This window comes from Lissotriton vulgaris, chromosome 5, assembly GCF_964263255.1.
Source record: "Lissotriton vulgaris chromosome 5, aLisVul1.2, whole genome shotgun sequence".
NCBI classification, from domain to species: domain Eukaryota; kingdom Metazoa; phylum Chordata; class Amphibia; order Caudata; family Salamandridae; genus Lissotriton; species Lissotriton vulgaris.
Genome location: NC_141693.1, coordinates 1,851,585,989 through 1,851,609,966, shown reverse-complemented (window position 1 = coordinate 1,851,609,966; position 23,978 = coordinate 1,851,585,989). Strand labels below are relative to the sequence as shown.

Sequence of the window (23,978 nt, the reverse complement as noted above, 5' to 3'; positions counted from 1 at the left end):
TCTCACTCCAAGTAACAGACTAATATCCACCACTGAAATTACCTCATATTTCACCATATTAATTCAGCACTAATCCTTTAAACCTTTGTCCTTCTCTATCCTTCTGCTATTATTCCAAATCCCAAAACTGACTAACCTATCCACCACTTAAAATGTACTTGCATGTTTCACTATACTAATTCAACACTAATCCGCTATGGGTCCTGGAGTAGCGTGCTACCCGCCGAAAAAGAGCTTTGACGCCTTGTCAGGGGTAGTAAGCGCTATATAAATGCAATTACAATACAATGTTCCTTCAAATAACTGGAAGATCAGTCCTTATCAGAAGGAACTCATATTGAAAAATCACTCACAGGTTTTACTACGTAACAATAATCTTCCTCAGATGCTGCCTCACTATCTGACTTTGCCTACGATTTGTCCTTCATTATTTGCGTTAGAGCCTCAGAATTAGTGATTCAGTGAGATACCATTTCAACTTTCTATCTAAAAATTTCTGGCCTAAGTAAAATATAATAGTTGTCGTAGAGATTCATTGTGTGTGTGTGCGCGTGCGTGTTTGTGTAAATAGCACTTATCTAAGTTACCGCAGCAAAGAACTTCATCAAAAAGATCACTGCTGCAAAGAACATCTCCAAAGATGCTTCGAAAAAAAAAAGCGAAATTATTTCAAGTTGCAACACACCTAATAAGGCAAAATCATATTATGCCAAATTTTTCTCTGATAGTAGGAGAAACCTCGTAGATTGCAGTGCACAGCATAGGGCAAAGCTGCAACTACTGATTAGTTATGCGATTCACATTTTATTTCCACCCAGCACAGCTCGTATCTTTGGGTGTGGGAACCTCCAGTGGGAGCACTAGAACGTCCCCCACGCCCGCCGACAAGGATGATTCGTTGACGTCCTCTGCACTGCAGCGGTAGCACGGAGAATGTCAATGGGTCGACCTCTACATTCGAGTGGTTACTAGATTAAAGTACTTTCTTTTTTATAACAAAATATGGACATTGATTTGCTTGCTGCTCGTAGTATAGTGAGTTCTGAGTCGATAACCTTACATAACCTGGTTCTCTTCACTTTGCTACCTTGAGCATGGAGTACTAAAGGGGGTTTGTTATTCAGTGAAAAAGGCCCTTATTGACAAACTTGGTCCACAGTAGTGCCAGTACCTAATAACCTTGGGATGTAATAAGTAATGCAGCTGTTGCTAACTCTGTGTTTGCTAAATCACAAGCTTTGCAACTGCTATATCACTTTTTCTGTTGTTCTAATGCCATTGTATGGTTCCGAGCGGGGTTACCACATCCCAAAGTAGATTTAGAAATGATTACCAATGTTGAAGGGGTTTGTTTTAGGTTTTTTATCCAGACTGCGAATCAGCAACATGTGTATCAATGTTTTCCAATAGTAATTCCGGTTGCAAGCCATTAATCAGGTACTGACTTTCAAGTTGTGATGGTATCTTATTAGCAAAACAGAAGGTCCCTTTGAATGCCTTCCTCTTTAGGAGGAGTAGGCAATTGGCCACTACCAACTCGCACTTGGGTTTTTCAAAATGAAAACTAATTAGGCAGTTTGTTCTGCAATCCCCTGCAATTGCCTTTTTTAGGAACTGACCTAGTAGTACATAGATGGTTTTGCAAAACCAGATTGGATTTGCAAAAAGGTTGCACAGTTTGCGATCGCTTTTTTTGAGTCCAATCTTAGTACATCTGGCCCTCAATTCCTTATTTTACTTCCATAACGCTGCCTTCTTATGTAGCAGAACATTACCCGCTTTTGTCACAAACATTCAAGTGTTTAATATTTTCTCAGTAGTAAGCAGTGGCACCTTTGATTTCTTTTTTTTACATATGAATAGTTTATTTATGAATATTTTCTTTATTTTGTTAATGGCCTAGGGGAATTTTACTAAGTGAATTCTGTTCTAAATATTTCTTTTTGCATGATGCATTTCTTAAATAGTTTTTTTTTCTTCCTATCTAGACATACAATTGGCACTGTTTATATTGTTATCAGTTTTATGAAAAGTCAAGAAATGGAGCTGAGATGTATTGCACCTTATTAGATACTGAATTAATTGATGGATTGTTAGCAGTATGCCATCCAGCACGAGCAACAGCTTTACAGTGATTCCTAACCAAAGGTACAGGCGCAGCACCCGTCGATCTAACCAGCTTCTCAGCAATGCAGATGTGGACTTCCAGCATCTTACAGCACTTGGCTTCTTCCAAACACTGCCTCTTGAGATTTTTCACATGGTGCTGGAGTACCTTTCAGGTGAGAGCTGAAGCCAGCAATGGGACACTTTCACTTCACAATGGATCAAACATTGTTTTCTTAGTAAAAGAGAGTAGTTTGTCTTCTTTCCACAACATATTATATTGAAATTAAAATACATTTTCTACTATGAATGATTTTTACCAGTTAAGATGACAAATATCAGGAAGGGTCATGTTTTTCACTTAAGAAAACATCCTGGCCTCGATTATGAACTGCTTTTCCACCAGGAACCTCCTGATTGAAAACAGTCTAACGCCTCATCTCTTTTATAATGTGATTGAACATACAGTTTAACGTCTCACATCTTTTTTGATGTAAATGAAAGAAGGGGTAACTCTGCGTAGGCTGGAAAGAGCTGCTATTACCTTTAAAGCTTTAAGATTATGTGTTTTGTAAAAGCATGTACTTTTGATTTCCAATGTTATGCATATTTAAAGGCCACAGATAATGGACTGAACCTGTGCTGCAGCTTTTAACTTGATATGTATTGTAGAGGCTGGAGTAGGGGCCTCTTACACCTTGTTGGGTAAAGGAATATGCTTCTAATCTCTTGCCTTATGTACCCCATACGGATGCATTTATCATACACAGTACATTCACATCCTTTCACATATGACTGTTGCTTTAGTGTTGATCGGAACCTGCTTCAATCATGGTAGGTAATTCCTGATGAGTCAATCTTCATTTTTTTAGGTTTCTTTTCTAGGATTTTTTCTTGCTGTTCTTCTACAGTATCTCCGTTATTCAAATCAAATAGTTTACTTGTCGTGGGATTCTCTCCAATATCCATAAATACATTACTTGAGTTTACATGTTGGATTCCCAGGATCACTTTCTTATAAATACATTTTTGTTATGAAACTAAACTCAAAATATGCCTATAAGCAGCAACATTTTCTTCTGTACTCTTTTAAAAAGTGCATCAAATTAGCCAAATTTGGTTTGCCATTTATTTGGCAGAGAACATACCTACTCAAACCCTTTCTTAAAAACAAATGTAGGGATGTGGCCAAGATGGTGGCAGAGTAAGAGCTCAGCACTGGAGCACTGAAGGGCGAGGCCCAAATCTGCGGGAAACAGTCTTTCCAAGGTGGTAATTTCCCTCATTCAGAACCGTGAAGACCTGCTAGCTCATTGGGTGAATCTTTAGGAGACTAATTCCGTCTGGGAGCGACGATCGAGGTCACGGACCCGGCTGAGTACCGTGGAGGCCAGAGGACATCTGGATTAGTGGAGTAAGCCTACGGTTCTGCATTGGTGCGCAGGAGGAAATCCTCGGCGCAGATAGCCCCCAGAGAGGACCGGAGGTCGAGAGCAGGAGTCTTGGGGCTGGAGGAATCAGCCAGCCCCAGGAGTGTATTGTGCGGCCCGGATTGCGAGGCGCACGCGACGCAGCTGAAAAGAGGCCCACCATGGAGAAGAGTACTCCCGAAGTCCTGAAGCGGCGGAAGGCGGCGACTGCCGAGAACGTCCCCTTGTGCGGCTAAAGGTCTGTGTAGAACTGCCTCGAGGGAGGAGAGGAGTGACGTCTGCAGCAGCGATGGTCCCTCCCTGTAGGCCCAAGATGGCGGCGAGGGACTCAGCTCCGGGTGTGTAGAACTGCCTCGAGGGAGGAGAGGAGTGACGTCTGCAGCAGCGATGGTCCCTCCCTGTAGGCCCAAGATGGCGGCGAGGGACTCAGCTCCGGGAGGTTAGAGGTGGATAGCGCAGAGCGAGGCTGTGCGGACATCATAAGCACCCCCAAGTGATAACAAGGAGGAGCGGTGCACGTACAGGGCCCCTGGGGAGAAAATGAGAGCAGCCCAGCCTCAAGGCAGTGACCAGCTCATAAGGAAGGGGGATGGACCCTGGAGCAGCGGACACGGGCAATCGGAACCTAAGCGCAACAAGAGGAAGGAGCCGCACTAGGCTAAGATCTGGAGGTGAGGAGGCCATGAATCAACAGAGGAGAGGGCGGAGGAGACATGGGTCCTCATAGATAGGCCACAGAGCTCCGGTGGGCGTCCCACTAGGTGTTGGCCTACGTCCTGGGTAGCAAGGAAACCCTTAGATTTCTAGAATGGCCTCAGGTTGGACCAAAAAAGATGGCTCCATCAAAGACCTACTGGGAAAGCCAGGCCCCAAAAGAACCAAGGCCCGGGCTGCCTCCCCCACTGGAGCTACGGGTGACATCGCCTCGTCCAAGTCGCTGGACAACACCATGGAGCCGGTCACGCGCCACTTCATTGAGCAGCTGTTCGGGGTGCTAAGAGACGACTTTGCGGCCCTGAGGCAAGGGGTGGCTACGGACATTACAACCCTCAAGTCCGATTTAATAGTATTAAGGGATAAGGTGGATGCTCTAACAGGTGACAGCAGAGAAGAAGTACACAAGCATTCCCAAGAGCGCTTGGAGTTGAGGGACAAGAACGAGGAGCTATGCATTCACCTTGACGATTTAGAAAACAGGTGCCGACGCTCTAACATCCGAATCAAGGGGGTTCTGCTCCAATCAGTCATAGGGAGCCTGGAGGAGTTCGTGGTTCGGCTCTTCAAGCATTTAACGCCGTAATTGAGGGACAAAGAAATTCTCTTGGATCGCACTTGCAGGGCGGGCAGCGTCGGGGCCAGGACAACTGTAGGATATCCTCACATGTCTACACTCCTATGCACACTAGGAGACAATCATGGTGGCGACTCCTGATTCCGCAGGGATCACCTTTGAGGGGTTACATATGGGCATCTTTCAGGAATTATCAGCGGCCACCCTCCAACGGTGCAAACTGATGCAGCCGGCCACCTCCTTCCTGAGAGAAAAGGGAATCTGCTATAGATGGGGCCTCCCCAGAACCACCAAACCCCCCAGGACTGGACCCAACCACCTCCGATGCATACTCCTCAACACCCGCTCCGCACGCAAACACTCCATCGAGCTCTGGGATCTGCTCAACACCTCTGCCCCAGACGTTGCCTTCTTGTCCGAGACCTGGTGGAATGACTCCACAGCCCCGACATTGCCATAGCCATCCAAGACGGCTACAAGATCACCCGCAGGGACCGCTCCAATGGAATCGGAGGAGGAATAGCCATCGCCCACAAATCCACCCTCAAGGTCTCCACCCACACAGATGACACCCTCAACGCCGCCGAACACCTGCACTTCAGGATCCACACCGACCCCAACACCACCCTCAGAGGAACACTCCTCTACAGACCTCCCGGACCCCAGGCCCAGTTCAGCGACTCCATCGCCGACCTGGCCAGCACCCACACGCTCGACTCAACGGACTACATCCTCCTCAGGGACCTCAACTTCCACCTCGAACAACAATGATGCATACTTCTCAACCCTCATCGACAACCTAGCCAACCTCGGCTCAAACAACTCGTCACCCCACCCATCCACGCTGCCGGCCACACGCTGGACCCAGTCTTCTCCACAGGCTCCCATGTCACCTGCGACCACACCACCGAACTCCACTGGACCTACCACCGCTGCATTTACTTCACCTTCAAGAAACCAACCACACATCACCGCACCCAAAAGCCACCTCGCCGCTGCTGGATCAAAGTCACCGACGACCAGCTGAACACCACCCTCGCCCACAACCCCCCCACGACCCTAACAACGCAGACACCGCAGCCCGCAAAATCAGACAGTGGATCGAAGACTGGGCAAACACCCTCGCCCACTTAAGAAACCACCCAACAACCACATTGGCAAAAGAGCCACCTGGTTCACAGACGAGCTCCAGACATCCAAACACACATGCCGGAAACTGGAGAAGAAATGGCTACACGATCGCACGCCGGACAACTACTCAGCCCACATGGATGCCACCCGCAGACATCACCACCTCATCAGACTAGCAAAGAGATCCTCCCTCAAAAAACACCTAGACAACAACGCACACTACAGCAAAGAGCTCTTCAGCATCGTAAAGGAACTCTCCAACCCCTGCACCAACACCAACGACATCCCGCCTTCACAAGGACTGTGCAACTCACTAGCCATCTTCTTCCACTGCAAGATGGCTGACATCCACGGAAGCTTCAACACCACGACTGCCCCCACCACGCCAGCCGCCACCTCTTCGGCAAACACCACCAGCGCCAACCGCCTGACCTCCTAGGCCAGCGTCAATGAGGACGAGACATGCAAGGTCATGAACTCCATCCACTCGGGATCCCCTTCCGACCCTTGCCCACACCACGTGTTCAACAAAACAGACGCAGCCATCTCACTCCAACTACGGAAGGTCATCAACATTTCCTTCGAAACAGCAACATTCCCGGCAAGCTGGAAGCACGCCGAAATCAACGCCCTCCTCAAGAAGCCCAAAGCGGACCCCAAGGACCTCAAGAACTTCCGGCCCATCTCCCTGCTCCCGTTCCCGGCAAAGGTAGTAGAGAAAATCGTAAACATGTAACTGACCCGCCACCTGGAAGACAACAACATCTTAGACCCATCCCAATCCGGATTCAGACGCAACCACAGCACCGAGACAGCTCTCATCGCCGCCACAGACTACATCAGATGCCAACTAGACAACGGAGAAACTTCAGCCCTCATACTCCTGGACCTGTCGGCCGACTTCGACACGGTCTGCCATTGCACTCTAAAAACACGCCTCCTAGAAGCTGGAATCCAATAGAAAACCCTAGAATGGACCACGTCCTTCCTCTCCGGCAGAACCCAGAGAGTCCGCCTCCCACTCTTCCGTTCTGAAGCCACCAACATTATCTGGGGCGTCTCCCAGGGCTCTTCCCTCAGCCCGACGCTGTTCAACATCTACATGGCCCCCCTCGCACAAGTGGCCCGCCATCACAACCTCAACATCATCTCCTACGCCAACAACACCCAACTCATCCTCTCCCTCACCAAGGACCCACTCCCCGCCAAAACCAACCTCCACAACGGAATGAAGGATGTCGCCGACTGGATGAGGAACAGCCGGCTGAAGCTGAACTCGGACAAGACGGAGGTCCTCGTACTCGGATCCACTCCCTCAGCCTGGGACGACTCCTGGTGGCCGACCACAATGGGAACAGCACTAACACCCACTGACTATGCACGCAAGCCAGGGAAGGCATGGCTTGGCAGTTCGGGCTGGACTGTTCCCATAAGGCACAGGGTCAGACTGATTTGCATATAGCCATGTCTGAACTGGGGTGGCAGAGTGGGTTAAAGAACGGTGATGGATTAATCCCAGATCTTTTGACTGGGTGTGAGTGTTTGATTGGTTCAGATGCTCCGTCCATTACCACCCCCTTTTGTACATGCACGCAACCTAGGCTTCGTCCTCGACTCCTCCCTCTTCATGTCGAAACAAGTCAACGCCGTCTCCTCCTCCTGCTAAAACACCCTCCGCATGCTCCGCAGGATCTACAAGTGGATCCCGACCGAAACAAGAAGAACGATTACACATGCCCTTGTCAGCAGCATACTGGACTACGGCAACGCACTCTACGCAGGAATCCCAGCCAAACATCTACGCCGACTACAGCGCATCCAAAACGCATCCGCCGGACTGATCGTCAATGTCCCCCGCCGCAACCACATCACCCCCCACCTGAGAAACCTACACTGGTACACTGTCGACAAGAGGATCACCTTCAAGATCCTCACACAAAGCACTCCACAACGCCAGACCAGCCTACTTGAACAGCAGACTCAGCTTCCACAACCCCACCCGCCAGCTCCGATCCTCCAGCCTCGCCGCTGTCCCCCGCATCCATCCCACTACCTCCGTAGGCAGATCCTTCTCCTACCTCGCCGAAAAAGACCTGGAACACCCTCCCTACCCACATACGACAGACCCAAGATCTACTCGCATTCAGAAGACTCCTCAAGACCTGGCTCTTCGAACATTAGCAGCTCTCCCCCCCACCCCCCTCTTAAGCCCCCCACCCCATAGCCCCCCCCCCCCCACTCCTAGCGCCTTGAGACCCTCACGGGTAAGTAGCGTGCTTTACAAGTGCTCTGATTGATTGATTAACGCTGTCTTTCGTTTGACAACGCATACAATATGAAAACTAGAGGAGGCAAAGTAGAATCTGGGCCTTGAGGTGGCCCAAGAGGCAGATCTGGAGAATTCACAAAACTCCCAGAAGGAACGCTCTAGGAGCAGATCACGCCGTCGTCAATTAAAAGGGAAAGAACTAGTGTTGAAACTGACGTAGGCCAAAAGCACGAAAGAAAGGGAGGCACTACTGCGGCCACTACAGCAACGTGAAAAAGAGAATGAGACGGGGGTCATTATTCCGGGGTTAAGATTGCTTGACCCCCATGCCAATGCTAATGACATCAGTCTAGAGTCTTCCAGAGGCGATGGCCTCGCCTGGCAAAGACCCCTCGCCCCCTTGGGAGTGCCTGAAACATGGGGACGGCCAGTCGCCAGGCTCATGGACCCACCTTGATTCTGGATATCCTTTCCAGAGTATCGGACCTCAGTTTGTTGATTGGTTCCCTCTTTTTTGTTCTTTGCTATATGTTGTCTTTTTCTTATTTTCTCTTTCTAGGGTGGGAGTGGTAGTGCTGCCCATGGGATTTGAGGTATTGGGAGGCAGGGAGGGCCCACCGGGGAATGATGCAGCCCATGATGTCAACCATCTGGGGGCAGGACCCCCAGCTCCCCTGATGTATGTGGTTCCTGTGGGCCGGTTATGGGGAAGGGAGGTTGGGGTAATGCAATCAGTCTGTACTCTAGAGGTGGTAACTCTTGGATGGTCTGGTGGGAGTTCCCTCCTCCCCCGACCAGTGAATCCATTGTGGGACAGGAGTGTGCAGTGTCCCCCCCAGGGGAATGAAGGGGGTGTCCCGCCCTTTGGTCCGATAGCCCCCATTTGTTTGACTATAAACGTGACCTTGCGGTCACCCTATTTAGCTAGATAGGGCTGGTTTATGCTCTTTCCCCCGCTGCCGCTTATTATCCCTAATCGGAACTATGCAAGGTCATCCTTTTAGGATATTGAGCATCAAAGTTAAGGGGCCTCCACACCCCCACGAAGCGGATAGCCCTTCTCAACTTCCTCAAAGAAAGATATGTGATGTTTGTCTCCTACAGGAAACACACTTAGCTCGAGCAGATCGGAGATGCCTTAGATCAAGATGGTTCGATAGGCAACACTTCGTATCCACACAAGGAAAACGGGTGGGAGTGGCCATTTTACTTGAATGAAACACAACTTATAACGCGCAACTTTGCGCAAAGAGCGTCAAGGCCCCTAACCAAACATAGTCCAGAGTCAGAGAGCGTGCTACTGATAGGCCTCGATGAAGAGCCACGTTTTTAATGCTTTTTTAAAGAGGGCCATAGAGGGTTGTGCTTTCAACTCGGGAGGGAGGTCATTCCATAGTTTGGGGGCCATAAAAAAGAAGGCCCTTCCATCCCATCTGACTCGGTTTATTCGAGCGACAGATAGGAGATTCTTGGAGGCAGAGCCAAGGCTTCTGCTAGGGGTGTAAGGGACAAGAAGGGATCCAATGGCTTCTGAGCCTCCACCTGATAAAGCACTGAACCAGGCATAGAATTTTGAACGTGATCCTAAGGTGGATCGGGAGCCAGTGCAGACTCTTCCTGGCGAAGGTGGCAGAGGAGGTGTAGGGAACGGCCAGGACAAATTTATCAGCCGCGTTCTGAACGGACTGAAGGCGTAGAATGAGGCTCTTGTTTATTTCCGCATACAGTACGTTGCAGTAATCCAGCCGTGATGTCACCAGGGCAACCACGGTCTGTTTACGGGCTTGGGGGGAGAGATAATGGGCTATTTTCCTCAGAATCTTACTCACTCCCCAGCAGGTGGACACAGTCCGGTTCACTTGCTGCGTCCTGGCCAGTGACGTATCAATAATCACGGCCAAATTGCGGGCTGATTTTACAGGCACAGGACATACTCCCGAGGAAGGAGGCCACCAGTCACTGGACCACATGTCTTGATCTTTGCCAAAGATCAAGACCTCGGTTTTCTCTCTGTTCAGCTTCAGTGAGTTTAAAATCATCCATTCGGAGACTGCCTGCTTGCAGTTCCTGAAGCTGAGCGCGGAGGCACTCCCCGAGTTGGAGAGGGACACCATGATCTGCGTGTCATCGGCGTATGACACCACCTTCATCCCGTGCGATCTTACTAACCTGGCAAGTGGGGTCACATAGATGTTAAAAAGGGTCGGGCTCAAGGTCGACCCCTGTGGAACCCCACACTGCACAGGTTTAGCAGGGGAGAGGAACTCTCCTAGCTTGACCCGCTGCTCTCTTTGACTGAGAAAGGAGGACAGGAGGCTCCGTGCTGGGCCCTCCACCCCTATCTCCCTTAGCTGAGCTGTTAAGGTCAAAGGAGATAGGGTGTCAAAAGCTGCAGTCAGGTCGAGTAGGACCAGCAAAATAGTCTGGCCTTGGTTAACCTTAGATCGAATGTTGTTGACCACTACCGTGAGAGCCGACTCGGTGCTATGGAACTTTCGGAAGCCGTGCTGAGATTGGTCCAAATACCCAGAGACCTCAACAAAGGAGGTCAGATGCTGATTAAGATGGAGTTCAAGCATTTTAGCTGGGGCAGGCAGCAGCGATATTGGTCGAAAGTTTTTGAGGATTTCAGGATCCAGAGTCGGCTTTTTAAGCAGTGGCTTCACTATGGCCTTTTTCCAAACAGCTGGGAAAGTGCCCTGAATCATGGCACAATTCATTATCTCCAGAATAGGGGGCAACAAGGTTTCCCTACATTCTTTCCAGATCTTCATAGGGCAGGGATCCAGTGGCGAGCCTCTCATTTCCTGGGGAGGGCACTAATGGTACAGGCATATATACCGGGTAGATTGCTGTCCCTGCGGATGGAACTCGGGGACCGCACCTATACCATGGCTTCCATTTATGCCCCTAATGATACTCTGGAAGTCTTTGTTAGGCAGGCCCTGTGAGAGGTTATGACTTTCCCAGACAATGTCTTAATAATAGGGGAGGACTTCAACATTGTGTAAGACTCCCAGAAGTATAGATCCGTCTCAAGGACAGGTGGAACAAGGGCGCTCCCAGAAGAAATGAGGAGCTAACTGGCGGAGGTGGGTTTGGTGGATGTGTGGCACCTGCGTAACCCAGGGGCAAGCGAGTTCACTTTCTTTGCGGCAGCACACCAGACCTGTGCGCGTTTAGGGTTTTCCTGGTTTCCTCTCAAATCCCAAGTGACGACAGCGATGGCAACTGGAGCTGTAGCACTGTCTGACCACTCCCCATTTCACTCTCAGTGCAGTTATCTGGGTTCCTTGGGCCCCAGAGGCGGTGGCGCCTAAATGCTAGGTTACTTACACATGAACATTACGTAGATCAGATCTGGAAAGCCATTCATGGTTTCCTGGAAATAAATGATGACGGCTTGACATCACCTACGCTACTGTGGGATACTCCCAAAGCGGTACTTAGGGGACAGTTTCTGACTATTTAGGCAAGCTTGAACAAGGACAGGAGGGCTAAGCGTGAGACCCTGGAGGGCAAGGTTGAAGAGCTGGAGGTGGTACATCAAAGGACAGGAGCGGTCTGAACGAGGCACCTAATTGACACTGGTGCTGAAACAACTAAAAGCACTGTATTATGGACCGAGCCGAATATGCACTGGTGCGCACAAAACAGACGTATTATGAAGGGGGGAGCAAGGTGGGCAGACTCTTAGCACATAAACTGCGTGCACAGGTGGAACAGAGTTGGGTTGTGTGAGATTGAGGGCCAGGGGCGGGAGGGGCTTTGAACAGATGACAGCTTCGCGGGGGAAGTTGAGAGCTTTTACTCCAGCCTCTATACGACGGAGCCGTTGGACGGTGAGGCGGCAGGGAGATGCGTGGCCGGAACCCCGGTTGCACAGCTTTCTACGAAGGAGGCGTCCAGACTGGACATTGACTTCACCTCGAATGAGGTGTCTCAGACTATACGGGGACTACCCTCCGGCAAGGCCCCTGGAGATGATGGATTTACTCCCGAATTTTATAAAATGTTTGTGGGCGAGCTCTGTCCCCTTCTTGTTAGCCTCTACAACCCATTTAGTGAGACAAATAGATGTGGGTCCGGCCAGAAGGCAGCTAGTGCTGGCTCAGCAACAATATGCAGCGGTATTGCTGGACGGGGCAAGCCAAGCCTGGCTTGCAGCACGTAGCAGGGTCTATCAGTGGGGAGATAAGTCGAGCAAGATGGTGCACTGCCTGTGTCAGGGTACCTTGCACGCCCAGCCTCTACCGCGGGTCCTAGATCCGGCAGGGGTGGCGATTCTCGAATTCTCAGCTATTGTGGAAAGCTTTGTGGCATACTATGAGGCCCTGTACGCGCCAAAGGAGTGTCTTGCGGCGGAGGTTATAAAGAAGTTTATTGATGACCTCCCTCCCAAGGCCGTCTCGGATGAGGTACGGGAGCAAATAAATAGGCCTCTGTCAGACGATGAGCTAGGTACGGCCCTCGGGGAGTTGAATCCCAGGAAGGCACCGGTTCCGAATGGTTTCCCCAGCGAGTTTTTTACGTGTTTTTTTGTGCAACTAGCCCCTCATTATCAGCCGGTGGTGGAAGAGGTGTGGGAGTGCGGCTTGCTTCCCCCAGACTGGAGACATGCGGTGGTAGTATTTCTCAAACCAGGCACACCCCCAGAGGAACATACATCGTATAGCCCCATTTCCCTTCTTATTGTTGAAGCAAAGGTGTTAGCCATGGCCTTGGCCAATAGGCTCAAGCCACACATCACAGCATTGGTGCATCCGGATCAGGCCGGGTTTATGCCTCAGAGGGCGACTCCCCATAACATTAGATGTGCGCATGTTGCTGTGTCGGTTAGTGGGCGGCTTGGGGACCCGGCAGCGTTACTGCTGGCGGACATGGATAGAGCTTTTGATTCCTTGAGATGGGAGCTGGGTGTACCTGTTTGCTCTGCTGCGGAAGCTCAACTTTGGTCCGCGCTTCCTGGCTTACCTGCAGCTGCTACATACCTGCAGCTGCTACATACCTGCAGCTGCTATATACTGATCTCACGGCAGGGGGGGCGATATCTCGCTCCTTCTCGATTCGGCGGGGCACGCGCCAGGGCTGTCCCCTCTCCCCTTATTTATGTGTACTTGCCATAGAGCCGCTGGCGGCCTGGGTGTGTATAGATGCCCAGCTTCGGGGTTTTAGATGGGCGCCCGGTCTAACGGATAAAATAGCACTATATGCGGGTGATGTCCTGTTTTTCCTTACTGACTTAGATAGTCCGGGCCGCGGTTGATGCACATCCTTCAGATTTTCCGCGAGACCTCTGGGCTATATATGAACGAGTGCAAGTCCACGTTGTGGGTTCATGGGGGTGGATCGAGGGTAGGTGACTGGGCTTCAGCTCTTCAATTGGCATCGGATGGTATGAAATACTTGTGGGTCTTTTTATCTGATGTCCCAGCAGTCTCCAGGGCCCGTAATCTGGCCCCAGTGTGGGATCGAACCCGGGAAGACCTTAAGGTGTGGTCTTGCATGCCCATGACGCAATATGGCAGGTCGGCCATCTTCAAGATGGTTGCGCTTCCCCGTCTCCTATATCAATTGCAAAATCATCCCTACCAGATTCCCCCCGCTGGTTTCAGCAGATTAATTCGGTGCTGGGAGGGTTGTTGTGGGAAGGAGGTGCAGTTAGAGTGGCCCTACGCACCTGTTTCCTGTCCACGTTCACTGGTGGTCTTGCTACCTCGGATGTTCTCTCTTACTGCCAGGCTGCACATCTGCTGGTTCTTAACGACTGGTGGTACAGAGGTAGGGGGGACCTGACCTATGCAGTTGAGCGGCTGCTAATGGGCAACAAACCCGTACACACACTGTTATACTCCGCACCGCTTCGGAGACTCCTGCCCTTGGTCACACAGGTGGTGTTTCATGTCTGGAGGCGGGCCCAGAGCAGGATGGGGTGGTGGAATGTCCTGACCCGGGAGACTCCTCTCTGGGGCAACGGGCGTTTGCCTCAGTTGTAAAAAATGTAATGTAATGTAAAATACATTTGTAAAGCGCATAAATCACCCGAAGGTCTCAGAGCGCTGGCAGAAATACCTCAGAGCAGATAGACAGAGCAGGTCTATGGGCTAGCAGCCAAAAAGAGCCAGGTTTTTAAGTGTTTACGGAACCTTAGATGGTTAGGTTCAGTCCTAATCTGGAGGGGAAGGGAATTCCAGGCTACGGGGGCAGTTTTACTGAAGGCCCTATCGCCATTTCTGACTGTGCGTACCCTGGGGATTGTCAGCAGTGACTTGCCAGTGGATCTGAGGGTTCTTAACGGGTTGTGGGGTTTAAGTTTTTGTTCAATATACATTGGTCCATGTCCATTGATGGTTTTGTGGACTAGGCCGTATAGCTTAAATTTTATGCCCTTTTTTTTTGGGAGCCAGTGTAGGGTTTTAAGGAAGGGCAGAGATGGGGTGCGCGGGGGGGAGATTTAGCACCAGTCTAGCCGCAGTGTTTTGGAGAACCTGCAGGCGGGCCAAGAGGGTTGAATTGACTGAGGACAGTAGCGAGTTCCCATAGTCTATCCGATTGATAATGAGTCCCTGGACAACGGGCATGCGAGATGGGAGAGGGATCCATTTGAAAATCTTCCTCAAACTGCGCATAAGGCCGAAGCTGGTCTGAACTACTTTGTTGACGTGTTCAGTCATTGATAACTTATTATCAATGATCACCCCAAGATTTCTGACTGAAGATTTGGGAGCAGGGCAGTGGCCTAGGGAAACTGACCACCAGTAAGCATGGGCGGAAAATCCGTTCCGCTCGCGGATTTTCGGTAAATTCGCGATCCGCGAACCCTCGCAAATTTACCGAAAATCAGCAAATTCACATGCAGCGGATTTTTTTTTCTTGGTGATACAATTTTGCGGCGTGCGGCGTAAGTTCGCAGTTGCGAACATGTAGGTGCGGCGGGCAGCAACAATCTCGCACTCGCGAAATTACAAAATTTGCAATTCTGCACAAGAAATCCACTAGCAAGCAGCATAGACCTTCTGAAAATGATGATTTTTATCAGAATAACTCCTCAGGTTGACATTTGCCTGCCCTTTTTTGGATTTGAGGCCTTTTGACTTTCTTTGGATCACTTATGGATTAGAAATCAACTTTCACAAGTAAGTGCCAGACTGGAATTTTAAAACAGTGACACATTAATAAATCATGCCCAGATGGACAGAATGTGGATCAATGTCACACAAAAAAACGATGGATTTGGGCCCAGATCTTTGGACTGGGGTGAATGTGTGACATTGATACACATTCTGTCCATCACCTGTTTTGTTTGCAAATTCCGCCCTAAGTGCGCTGGGGATGCTCAGACGTGGGTCCCAGGCACTCCACACCACTGGAGTCAAGCTAGCCGGGCTGATGAGAGGTGTTACCTCGAAACCGGTCCGGTCCTCGGATGCTTGATTCCGTTCTGGGAAGGACATGGCTTTTGTAGTTCGGACTGGACTGTTCCCATGGGGCACAGGGTCAGAGCTGATTTGCATATCGCGATTGTCTAACCCAGGGTGGTGTGGAGTGCAAAAAAACGATGGATTTGGGCCCAGATCTTTTGACTGGGTGAATGTGTGACATTGATCCACATTCTGTCCATCACCTGTTTTGTTTGCAAATTGCGCCCTAAGTGCGCTGGGGATGCTCAGACGTGGGTCCCAGGCACTCCACACCACTGGAGTCAAGCTAGCCGGGCTGATGAGAGGTGTTACCTCGAAACCGGTCCGGTCCTCGGATGCTTGATTCCGTTCTGGGAAGGACATGGCTTTTGTAGTTCGGACTGGACTGTTCCCATGGGGCACAGGGTCAGAGCTGATTTGCATATCGCCATTGTCTAACCCAGGGTGGTGTGGAGTGCAAAAAACTATGGATTTGGGCCCAGATCTTTGGACTGGGGTGAATGTGTGACATTGATCCACATTCTGTCCATCACCTGTTTTGTTTGCAAATTCCGCCCTAAGTGCGCTGGGGATGCTCAGACGTGGGTCCCAGGCACTCCACACCACTGGAGTCAAGCTAGCCGGGATGATGAGAGGTGTTACCTCGAAACCGGTCCGGTCCTCGGATGCTTGATTCCGTTCTGGGAAGGACATGGCTTTTGTAGTTCGGACTGGACTGTTCCCATGGGGCACAGGGTCAGAGCTGATTTGCATATCGCCATTGTCTAACCCAGGGTGGTGTGGAGTGCAAAAAAACGATGGATTTGGGCCCAGATCTTTGGACTGGGGTGAATGTGTGACATTGATCCACATTCTGTCCATCACCTGTTTTGTTTGCTATTTAGATTGGCTGCATAAAATGCGTTATATTGTGTGCATGGAAAAGGTGACCGCTGGTGCCGAGGGAACACTGCATCGCTATGGCAAAAGCGTGGGGCTCTACAATCAAATTCTTGTCCACTGAATTTATAGGATTGACCTGCCCGGTGTTCCTGCGGGCACTACACCTCCCACAGGCAGTCAATGGGGAAGAGTAACTAGCTCCCCCCCCCCCCGAGCGATAAGTTGTACCTCTAAATAAGCGGCAGTTTCGGTGACTTGTTAGGCAGTCGGGCTTCCCTCCTTTCCTTCCATCCTTATTGGTTTGTCTCTGTTTTTCTTTATGATATTGTTCTTTTACGGTAACTTATATGTATATGGATGTAGGTGGTTGCTGTTCTATCTAAAATGCAAATAAAAACATAGAAACCATAAAAACCGATGTATTCTCTAAAAGACTGCTGAAAGCCACTGCCAAAAGAAACTACACCTTTAAGTATTCCAGACACTACTACCTACTTCAGGCTATGTTAGCTGTCCGTGAAGTATTATTTTACCTTGAATTCTTTTTGTGTTTCTTTGGCATATTTTAGGCATTTCTATCTCCACGTGGATGTAAGAAGTCCTAGAAGGATGAAAACAATGTGTGTATCTGTCGTCTGGACTTTAACCCCATCACAAAGTGCAAGATATGCCTGGAGAGGTCATAAAGACGAGACAGGGAAGAGGTGGGACTTGACTCAGTGTTAGGTAGTTTCTGCTCAACCGTGTGGTCCACCAATCCCTGCCCTTGATGTGACAAGGCTTTACACCCAAACACTCTACTCCCAAGCCCCCACTCCAATCGCCACATGTTGACATTACCTTTAATCACCGAAATTCACACTTCCTGTCAGCGCTGAGTCAGTTAACCTGGAGGCATTCTCATTCAACTCCGAGCCATTCGATTTCAAGGGACTTGGCATCAAAGCATTAGATGTCGAGGGTTTCAAAAATCTCTTGGCTTGGCTTATTGTGGCTGTTCTTTGGCCTTAAGTAGGTCACCTCTTTCATGGTCTGTTTCAATGTTGAGGTATCCGATTCAGGTATCGGATTCACCTGTACTCCCTTCAGTGCTGAGAGGCAATATGTCTACCTCTGTTCAGAAGGTCAGGTTCCGAGGTGCATAAATAAAATTCTGTATTCTCAATTTATTTTTTATTTTTTTTATTTAAAAGAATTTTATATAGCGCTGGCTAGACCCGAAGGTATCAGAGCGCTTTACATGAGAATCAACAATGTAACAGAAAAAGATCAACAATTACGCAATACATCAAAAAGTAGGCAATACAATTAGGAGAGGAGAGAAAGGAGATAGAAAATTAGTTGAAGGGCCAGGGGAGGTGAGAAAGGGAGGATAAGGGAAGAGACAACATGGAGAGACGAAAGGAAGTCTGTCTAAAGACCGACTGGGTAGGTGACGACCAAGGAGGGAATCTACGGCTAGAAAGAATGGCTCTCATCAACTCAGAGCGAGTAAAAAGTAAGGGCATCACAGTAACCCCTAGGCAGCTTGGGTAACTACATACACATTAATAAATAGTCAAGGGGATCATACATTATCTTACTTGTACAGACGTTTCAAAGACATGATCAATGTTATTTTGAACACCAGAATAAGAAAATGAAGAAAAAAAATCAAAATTTTCTAAAGAATTTTCTAGCTATCTAAAGGTGGAACTTTATCTCTCCTCTTCTGATTTGGATGATGTTTGTAGACTGAAAGGGTGAATCTGGAGCTAGAAAGGTCATTGCATTATTTTGTTATAGACCAGAATATGTGGGTACAATTTACGTGGTTGGCTGCACATTGCTATAGTAATACAAAACATTTCACTACCAAATCTTTTCCCATTTATTGTCAGTCAAGCAATTCATTCCCATATGTCTGCTGATATTACAAATAATCCACCAAGATGCTGACGTCCGTATTGCAATCTGGGGGTAAGGTTGGAAACAACCCTGAAGCCAATATATTACAGGACGTGCCTGGAAACACAAGAACATGACCTAAATTAGTGAGAGCGTACGGGGAGAAAAGGAATACCGACAAACGTGACAAGTCCGAGTCATACGTAAACACGGTGGTGTGAAAGGGAGTCGCCAGATAAATTAATCCAATAGCGAAGTCTAGTGGTTAAAGAGCCTATGGCATGCAGGAAAAAACAAACAAACTACCATTGGAATATACTGTAACACGGGCGTGGAATGTATGAAAAAAATCGCTATTTTTTTGCGATTCCTTAATCTTCCTTATTTGCGAATTCGCATTTTGCGAATTCGCAAATAAGGAATAATTTCCCATGCGTTCCTATGGGCCAGGAGGCCCATAGGAATGATTGTGAAGTAATTCTCAAATTGCGAATTCGCAATTTGCTAATCGCAATTTGAGAATCATTTCAAGGGTGCATGGGTGTCTCAAAGACACCCTGCTGCACCCCTGAAATGTACATGTGTGTGCATATGGCGCACATACATGCCCTATGGGCATGTGTGTGCGTCACATGCCACCATCAAAAATGCAAAATTGTGCATTTTTTTAAGACTTCGCAAATTACCATCAACTACAACTTGGTGGTAATTTGTGAATTCTTAAACATAAATGGCAATTCAAAAATGCTACATACATAGCATTTAACACCTTGGCTGCTAGGGGTTTTCCCCTCCTGTGCTGAAAATGCTTGAATACTATAGTTTCATGACAAGGTCAGCTCGTCATAAGCACAGCTCAACCGTGCCTCATGACGAGCTGACCTTGTCATGAGTATGGAAGGGGTTAAGGAATCTCAAAATTGCGATTCCTTAAATGCTATGGCTAAATAAGGAATCGCAAATTTTTGCTATTTCTTATTTTGCAAATTTTTGATGCATGCCAAAACATGCAAAAAGACCTTTTGCGATTCGCAAAGGCCGAAATTCTGCGAATTTCGGCCTTTGCGAGTCGCAAAAGGCTTGATACATCTGCCCCCATGAGTCTAGAGTATCACCTCTAAACTACACATTATTGAGGCAATGTTCTGCCAATGGGCACATAAGTGTGGTCTCATGGCGAGGGAAGATCAAACCACTGCAAAAAATATGTGCAAAAAATAACCCCATGTAGGTATATGGAGCAAATATTTAACCGAAAGGTGGAATTCGACCCCAATGGAAACATGTACATAATCCATACATACTATTATCTATCCCTAATATGGTACCACCAAAATCAACCTAATCACCGGGCCACACATGGTTGGCAGTAAAGTTACAGTTTAAATGCATATGTGTACATTATTTGGTGAAACTAGTCACCCAAAAAGTATTGCATCTCAGAATCGACATTCAGGACGTGTTCTACTGTATGTAAGCGCATGTTCCACATGGCTTCCACTCTCCTGAGGTGCAATTCCCTATTGCCACCACGTGGACTCTGCTGTATCTGTTCAATGTCAAAGAAACTAAATTCCTTACCTTAGCCTTGTGCAGCGCATGATGCCGCATGTATGGCCACCGGATACCTCCCGTCCTGTTGATGTAAGGCCCTGATATGTTCGCAAATTCTCTAATTTAAGGGCCTGATGGTGCTGCCCACATATTGTTTGCCACATTTGCATTCAATTATGTAAATTACAAACCTTGTCGTGCAGTTAATATTGGTTCTGATCTCATAGCTCGTATTGTTACAACCAATAAAAGTTCTGATCCTGGGTTTGGCCCACCTGCATAAACCACAGAAACCACATTTGTGGAAACCAGTGGAGTGGGGGGTAAGCCAAGTCTCTGTATTATCACTTTTGGGGACCATAGGGCTAAGTCTGTTGTGTAGAGTTCTTCCCCGTCTAAAAGTTATCTGTGGCTGCTTGGTGATGCAACTGGTCAAGGTGTTGTCTGATAGGAGAATGCCCCAATGTTTCTTAAGACCTTTGCGTAGGGTGTGGCTCAGCTCATTGAAAATCATTCACTATACGAATCGTCTGGTTGTCAGTGCTCTGTCTGACTCTAGTTTGCAAGGTATCTTCTCTTATCACTTTGGAGATTCTGTTCTCAGCTTTTCTGAGATGGGCTGTCGAATATCTCCTCCTCTGAAATCTTGTCTTCATATCCATAATGCATTTCTGAAATTCAGCTTCATCACTACAGTTGCGTCGGGCTCTGATGTACTCGCCATAACGGATGGAACTGAATTGGTGTACTGGATGGTGACTCTGCATGTAAGACAGAATTGCACAAAGTGCTTTTCCGATACAGACGGCTGTTAAGTTTGTCCTCTTTGAGGCAGTCAAAACCAAGTCAGAAACAGAAATTTGGTAGAAACAAAACTGAATTTTTAGTAACCAGAGAGGGAATACTCAAGAATTGTTCTGCTATCCTGTCTTCCTCTTTTGAAGTGCACCCCAAATGTTATATGAACTCCAAGCAGACCTGTTAAACAAGCTTTGACACTTTAATGTCAAAAAGAGGCCCACTGTTACTGGGGGACAAAAGAAGGGCCATACCCAAGTGTCCGCTAACAGTTGTGATCGGGGAAGCCACTTTGAAGTGTGCCCATGTGTCATATGAAAAACCTCAACTGACCTGTCTAGCAGAATATGACACGCAAGCAGAGTTTAATGGCAAAGAGGATCCTTACAAACCTAACCTGCATATTCTATCCGGTTCCGATGGGTCATCTCAGTTCTTTCAGATCAGCTTTTTATTTTTTTATTTGCTACTGGAACCAAGGTTTCACCTTATTCTTGTCTATTCAAATACTAATTACTGGTTGGCAGAAGTGGGAGAACAAAAATCAGATTTAGCTTCCAGAGACTTAAGGCAGGGCGAAGGAAACTTTCTCAAAGTCCACTTTTCAAAATAATTATTACACATGTGACTGCACCAATGAATTGGGCTTGTAAAAATATATCAAAATGTACAAAAATTAATTTCGTAGCTGTTTCATATCCAGAGATAACATTTATTAAACCTAATATTGTATCCCAGTGCTTTGAACAGCCAACCCTGCTGTAGTGAAAATAGCTTAAAGTCTTTTTCACATTAAACAATACAATTTAACATATCCTACTTTTAAATAACTTACACCCTGCCTGTGGGCACTCAGGGCTACTTATGGATGATTTATTAATATTTAAAAAAAGTTTCAGGCCTGTCAAAATGGGTTTACTTTGACAGGTTGAATTTGCAGCTGGACAGGTTTTACAGTGCTACTGGAGTGGGTGGCATAAAAAAGCCTGTAGCCCAATGGTAGCATTTAATGTACAGGACCTGTGTACGCTTGGTACCATATACCAAGGATTTAAGAGTAAATTAAAGACCCCAATTTGAAGTATACCAATTTTACCACATTGGAAAAATGGAGCACAAGTACTTTACCACTGGTTAGCATGGGTAAAGTGTACAGAGTTCTAAACCCTGGAAAAAGTTGGCTCGAAAAAAAAGGCAAAAGAAATGCAGGTTGACCCTGCAGAAAGGACACATTTCTAAAAAATATTGTTTGATTGATAGCAAATGATACACTATTTCTGGTGGATATTCTATCTGCAGATTCCTTACTAACCTACCCACCTCCATTTTAGACTTTTTGTGTATTCCACATGTCCTCTTGATGAGGGCCCTACATGATACAAAATATTGCACTTGTCTTCTCGATATTTCTTCCATCTGTCTGCATTGAATGTGCATAAAATATGGAAGGAAACTGACATCAGCACACTGACTGGGGGCACACTATGGCTCTAGTGATATCACAGGGATGCCACATATGGTGCTGAAGCAGAGCCAGCACCCTCTACTGGCATGAAAAAGTTAATGAAGAGTTTCCAGATCCAAACTGGTGCCTGGGATATTCAAAAGGTGGGGAGTTTGCGGGTAGATGGAGTATCCACCAAAAAGAATGTTACCAAAGGTAAGTACCTTTTTTTCCCAAACATAATAAACGTTAAATATAAAAATTAGAAATTACTCCTCTCCCTTTTCCCCTTTAAATCCAACAATCTGCTCCTAAAAGGATTACACAAATATAATACAAACATTCAAAATAGTCATTATTTAAAAACAAAAAAATGCAAAAAATGCACTTTAAAATGATTTAAATTACAACAGCATAACACAATGATGTTTTAACTATGATATTACAAAAGGTAATCTTACCTGTTATATTCTGGCTCTTGATATTTTTGGCATCATAATATTTAATACACAATATTTGTGTTTCCCCAAATTCTTTCTACAATATTCCCTTGGACCACTGAGGACAAATTCAAAATGCTCACATTAGCTCATATCCTTTCTGTCTTGGACCCAGGAGACTGGATGGTCTCTTTGAACGAGCATGGTGTGTATTCTTATATACTGTCCTGGAGTTTGACAGGCATTACCTTTACCTACGGTTGAAGAAGGGCCAGGAGCATTTTCAGTTTGCCATGCTTCCCTTTGGCCTCACCTGTATCTCTTGGGTGTTCATAAAAGTGATAGCAGTGGGTACTGCCTGTCTTCTGAAGTCAGAAGCTGTAGTTTTCCTTTACCTTGGCAACTGGCTGCTGAAGGCAGGGTCACCTCAGTCAGTCGAGGACCACCTTTTGACAGCTGCAGAACTTCTAACATTGTTAGGGTTTATCATAAATGAGTCAAAGTTCCATATGATTTCATCTCAAAGGCTTCCAATCATATGGACAATTCTGGGCATGGTACAGTTCAGGAATTTACATCAGGTTAAGTCAAACTTACTGATTTAAATCTTGTCTGAGATAAAAAAAAAAATTGTTTAAAACATTACATACAAGCAACCATGACGGGAAACATCCATTACAATGAATCCATTACAACACATGCTATTAGAAAGCACTTGAGTTGTAATGACATGCTATTACAACGCACTGCCATCACAACGCCTGCTATTACAAGGCATATGCCTTTACCACACATGTCTTTACAACAAATTTTGTTGTAAAGGCATGAATGGTAAAGGTATTTGTGTCTTATATGTAAGTATAAGGTAAGTGTATATCTGGTAATTTTAGGGTTCAGGGTGGGTATGGGTTGCAAGGGTAATTTTAGGGTTTAGGGTGGATATGGGTTTTGGGGTTGCAAGGGTAATTTTAGGGTTCAGGATGGGTATGGGTTTTAGGATGGCAAGGGTAATTTTTGGGTTTAGGGTCGGATTGGGTTTTGGGGTGGCAAGGGTAATTTTAGGGTTCAGGGTAGGTGTGGGTTTTGGAGTGGGAATGGTGATTTTAGGGATCAGGGTGGGTATGAATTTTAAGGTTCAGGGTAGGTATGGGTTTTCGGGTGGCCCAGGTAATTTTATGGTTCAGGGTGGGTATGGATTTTATGGTATTTACAACAAGGGGTGGTGAGGGACAGAGTTTCTGAATTAAGCAGAAAGCTCTCACCCAGTCAAGAGATCAGGGCTAGATCCAACACCGTTTTTTAGCTCACTGCACCGTTTTTGGCCA

At 47.3% G+C, this 23,978-nt stretch overlaps 1 protein-coding gene across 1 annotated transcript in view; it reads left to right on the top strand.

The window, feature by feature from the left end:
* Positions 1 to 2,101: 2,101 nt before the first annotated feature.
* The window catches only part of FBXO47 (F-box protein 47), a 1,324,472-nt gene continuing 1,302,595 nt past the window's right edge, over positions 2,102 to 23,978 (top strand). The window contains exon 1 of the mRNA XM_086919858.1: positions 2,102 to 2,282. Coding sequence (XP_086775984.1) covers positions 2,102 to 2,282 — 181 coding nt within the window. The remainder of the gene's footprint in view (positions 2,283 to 23,978) is intronic.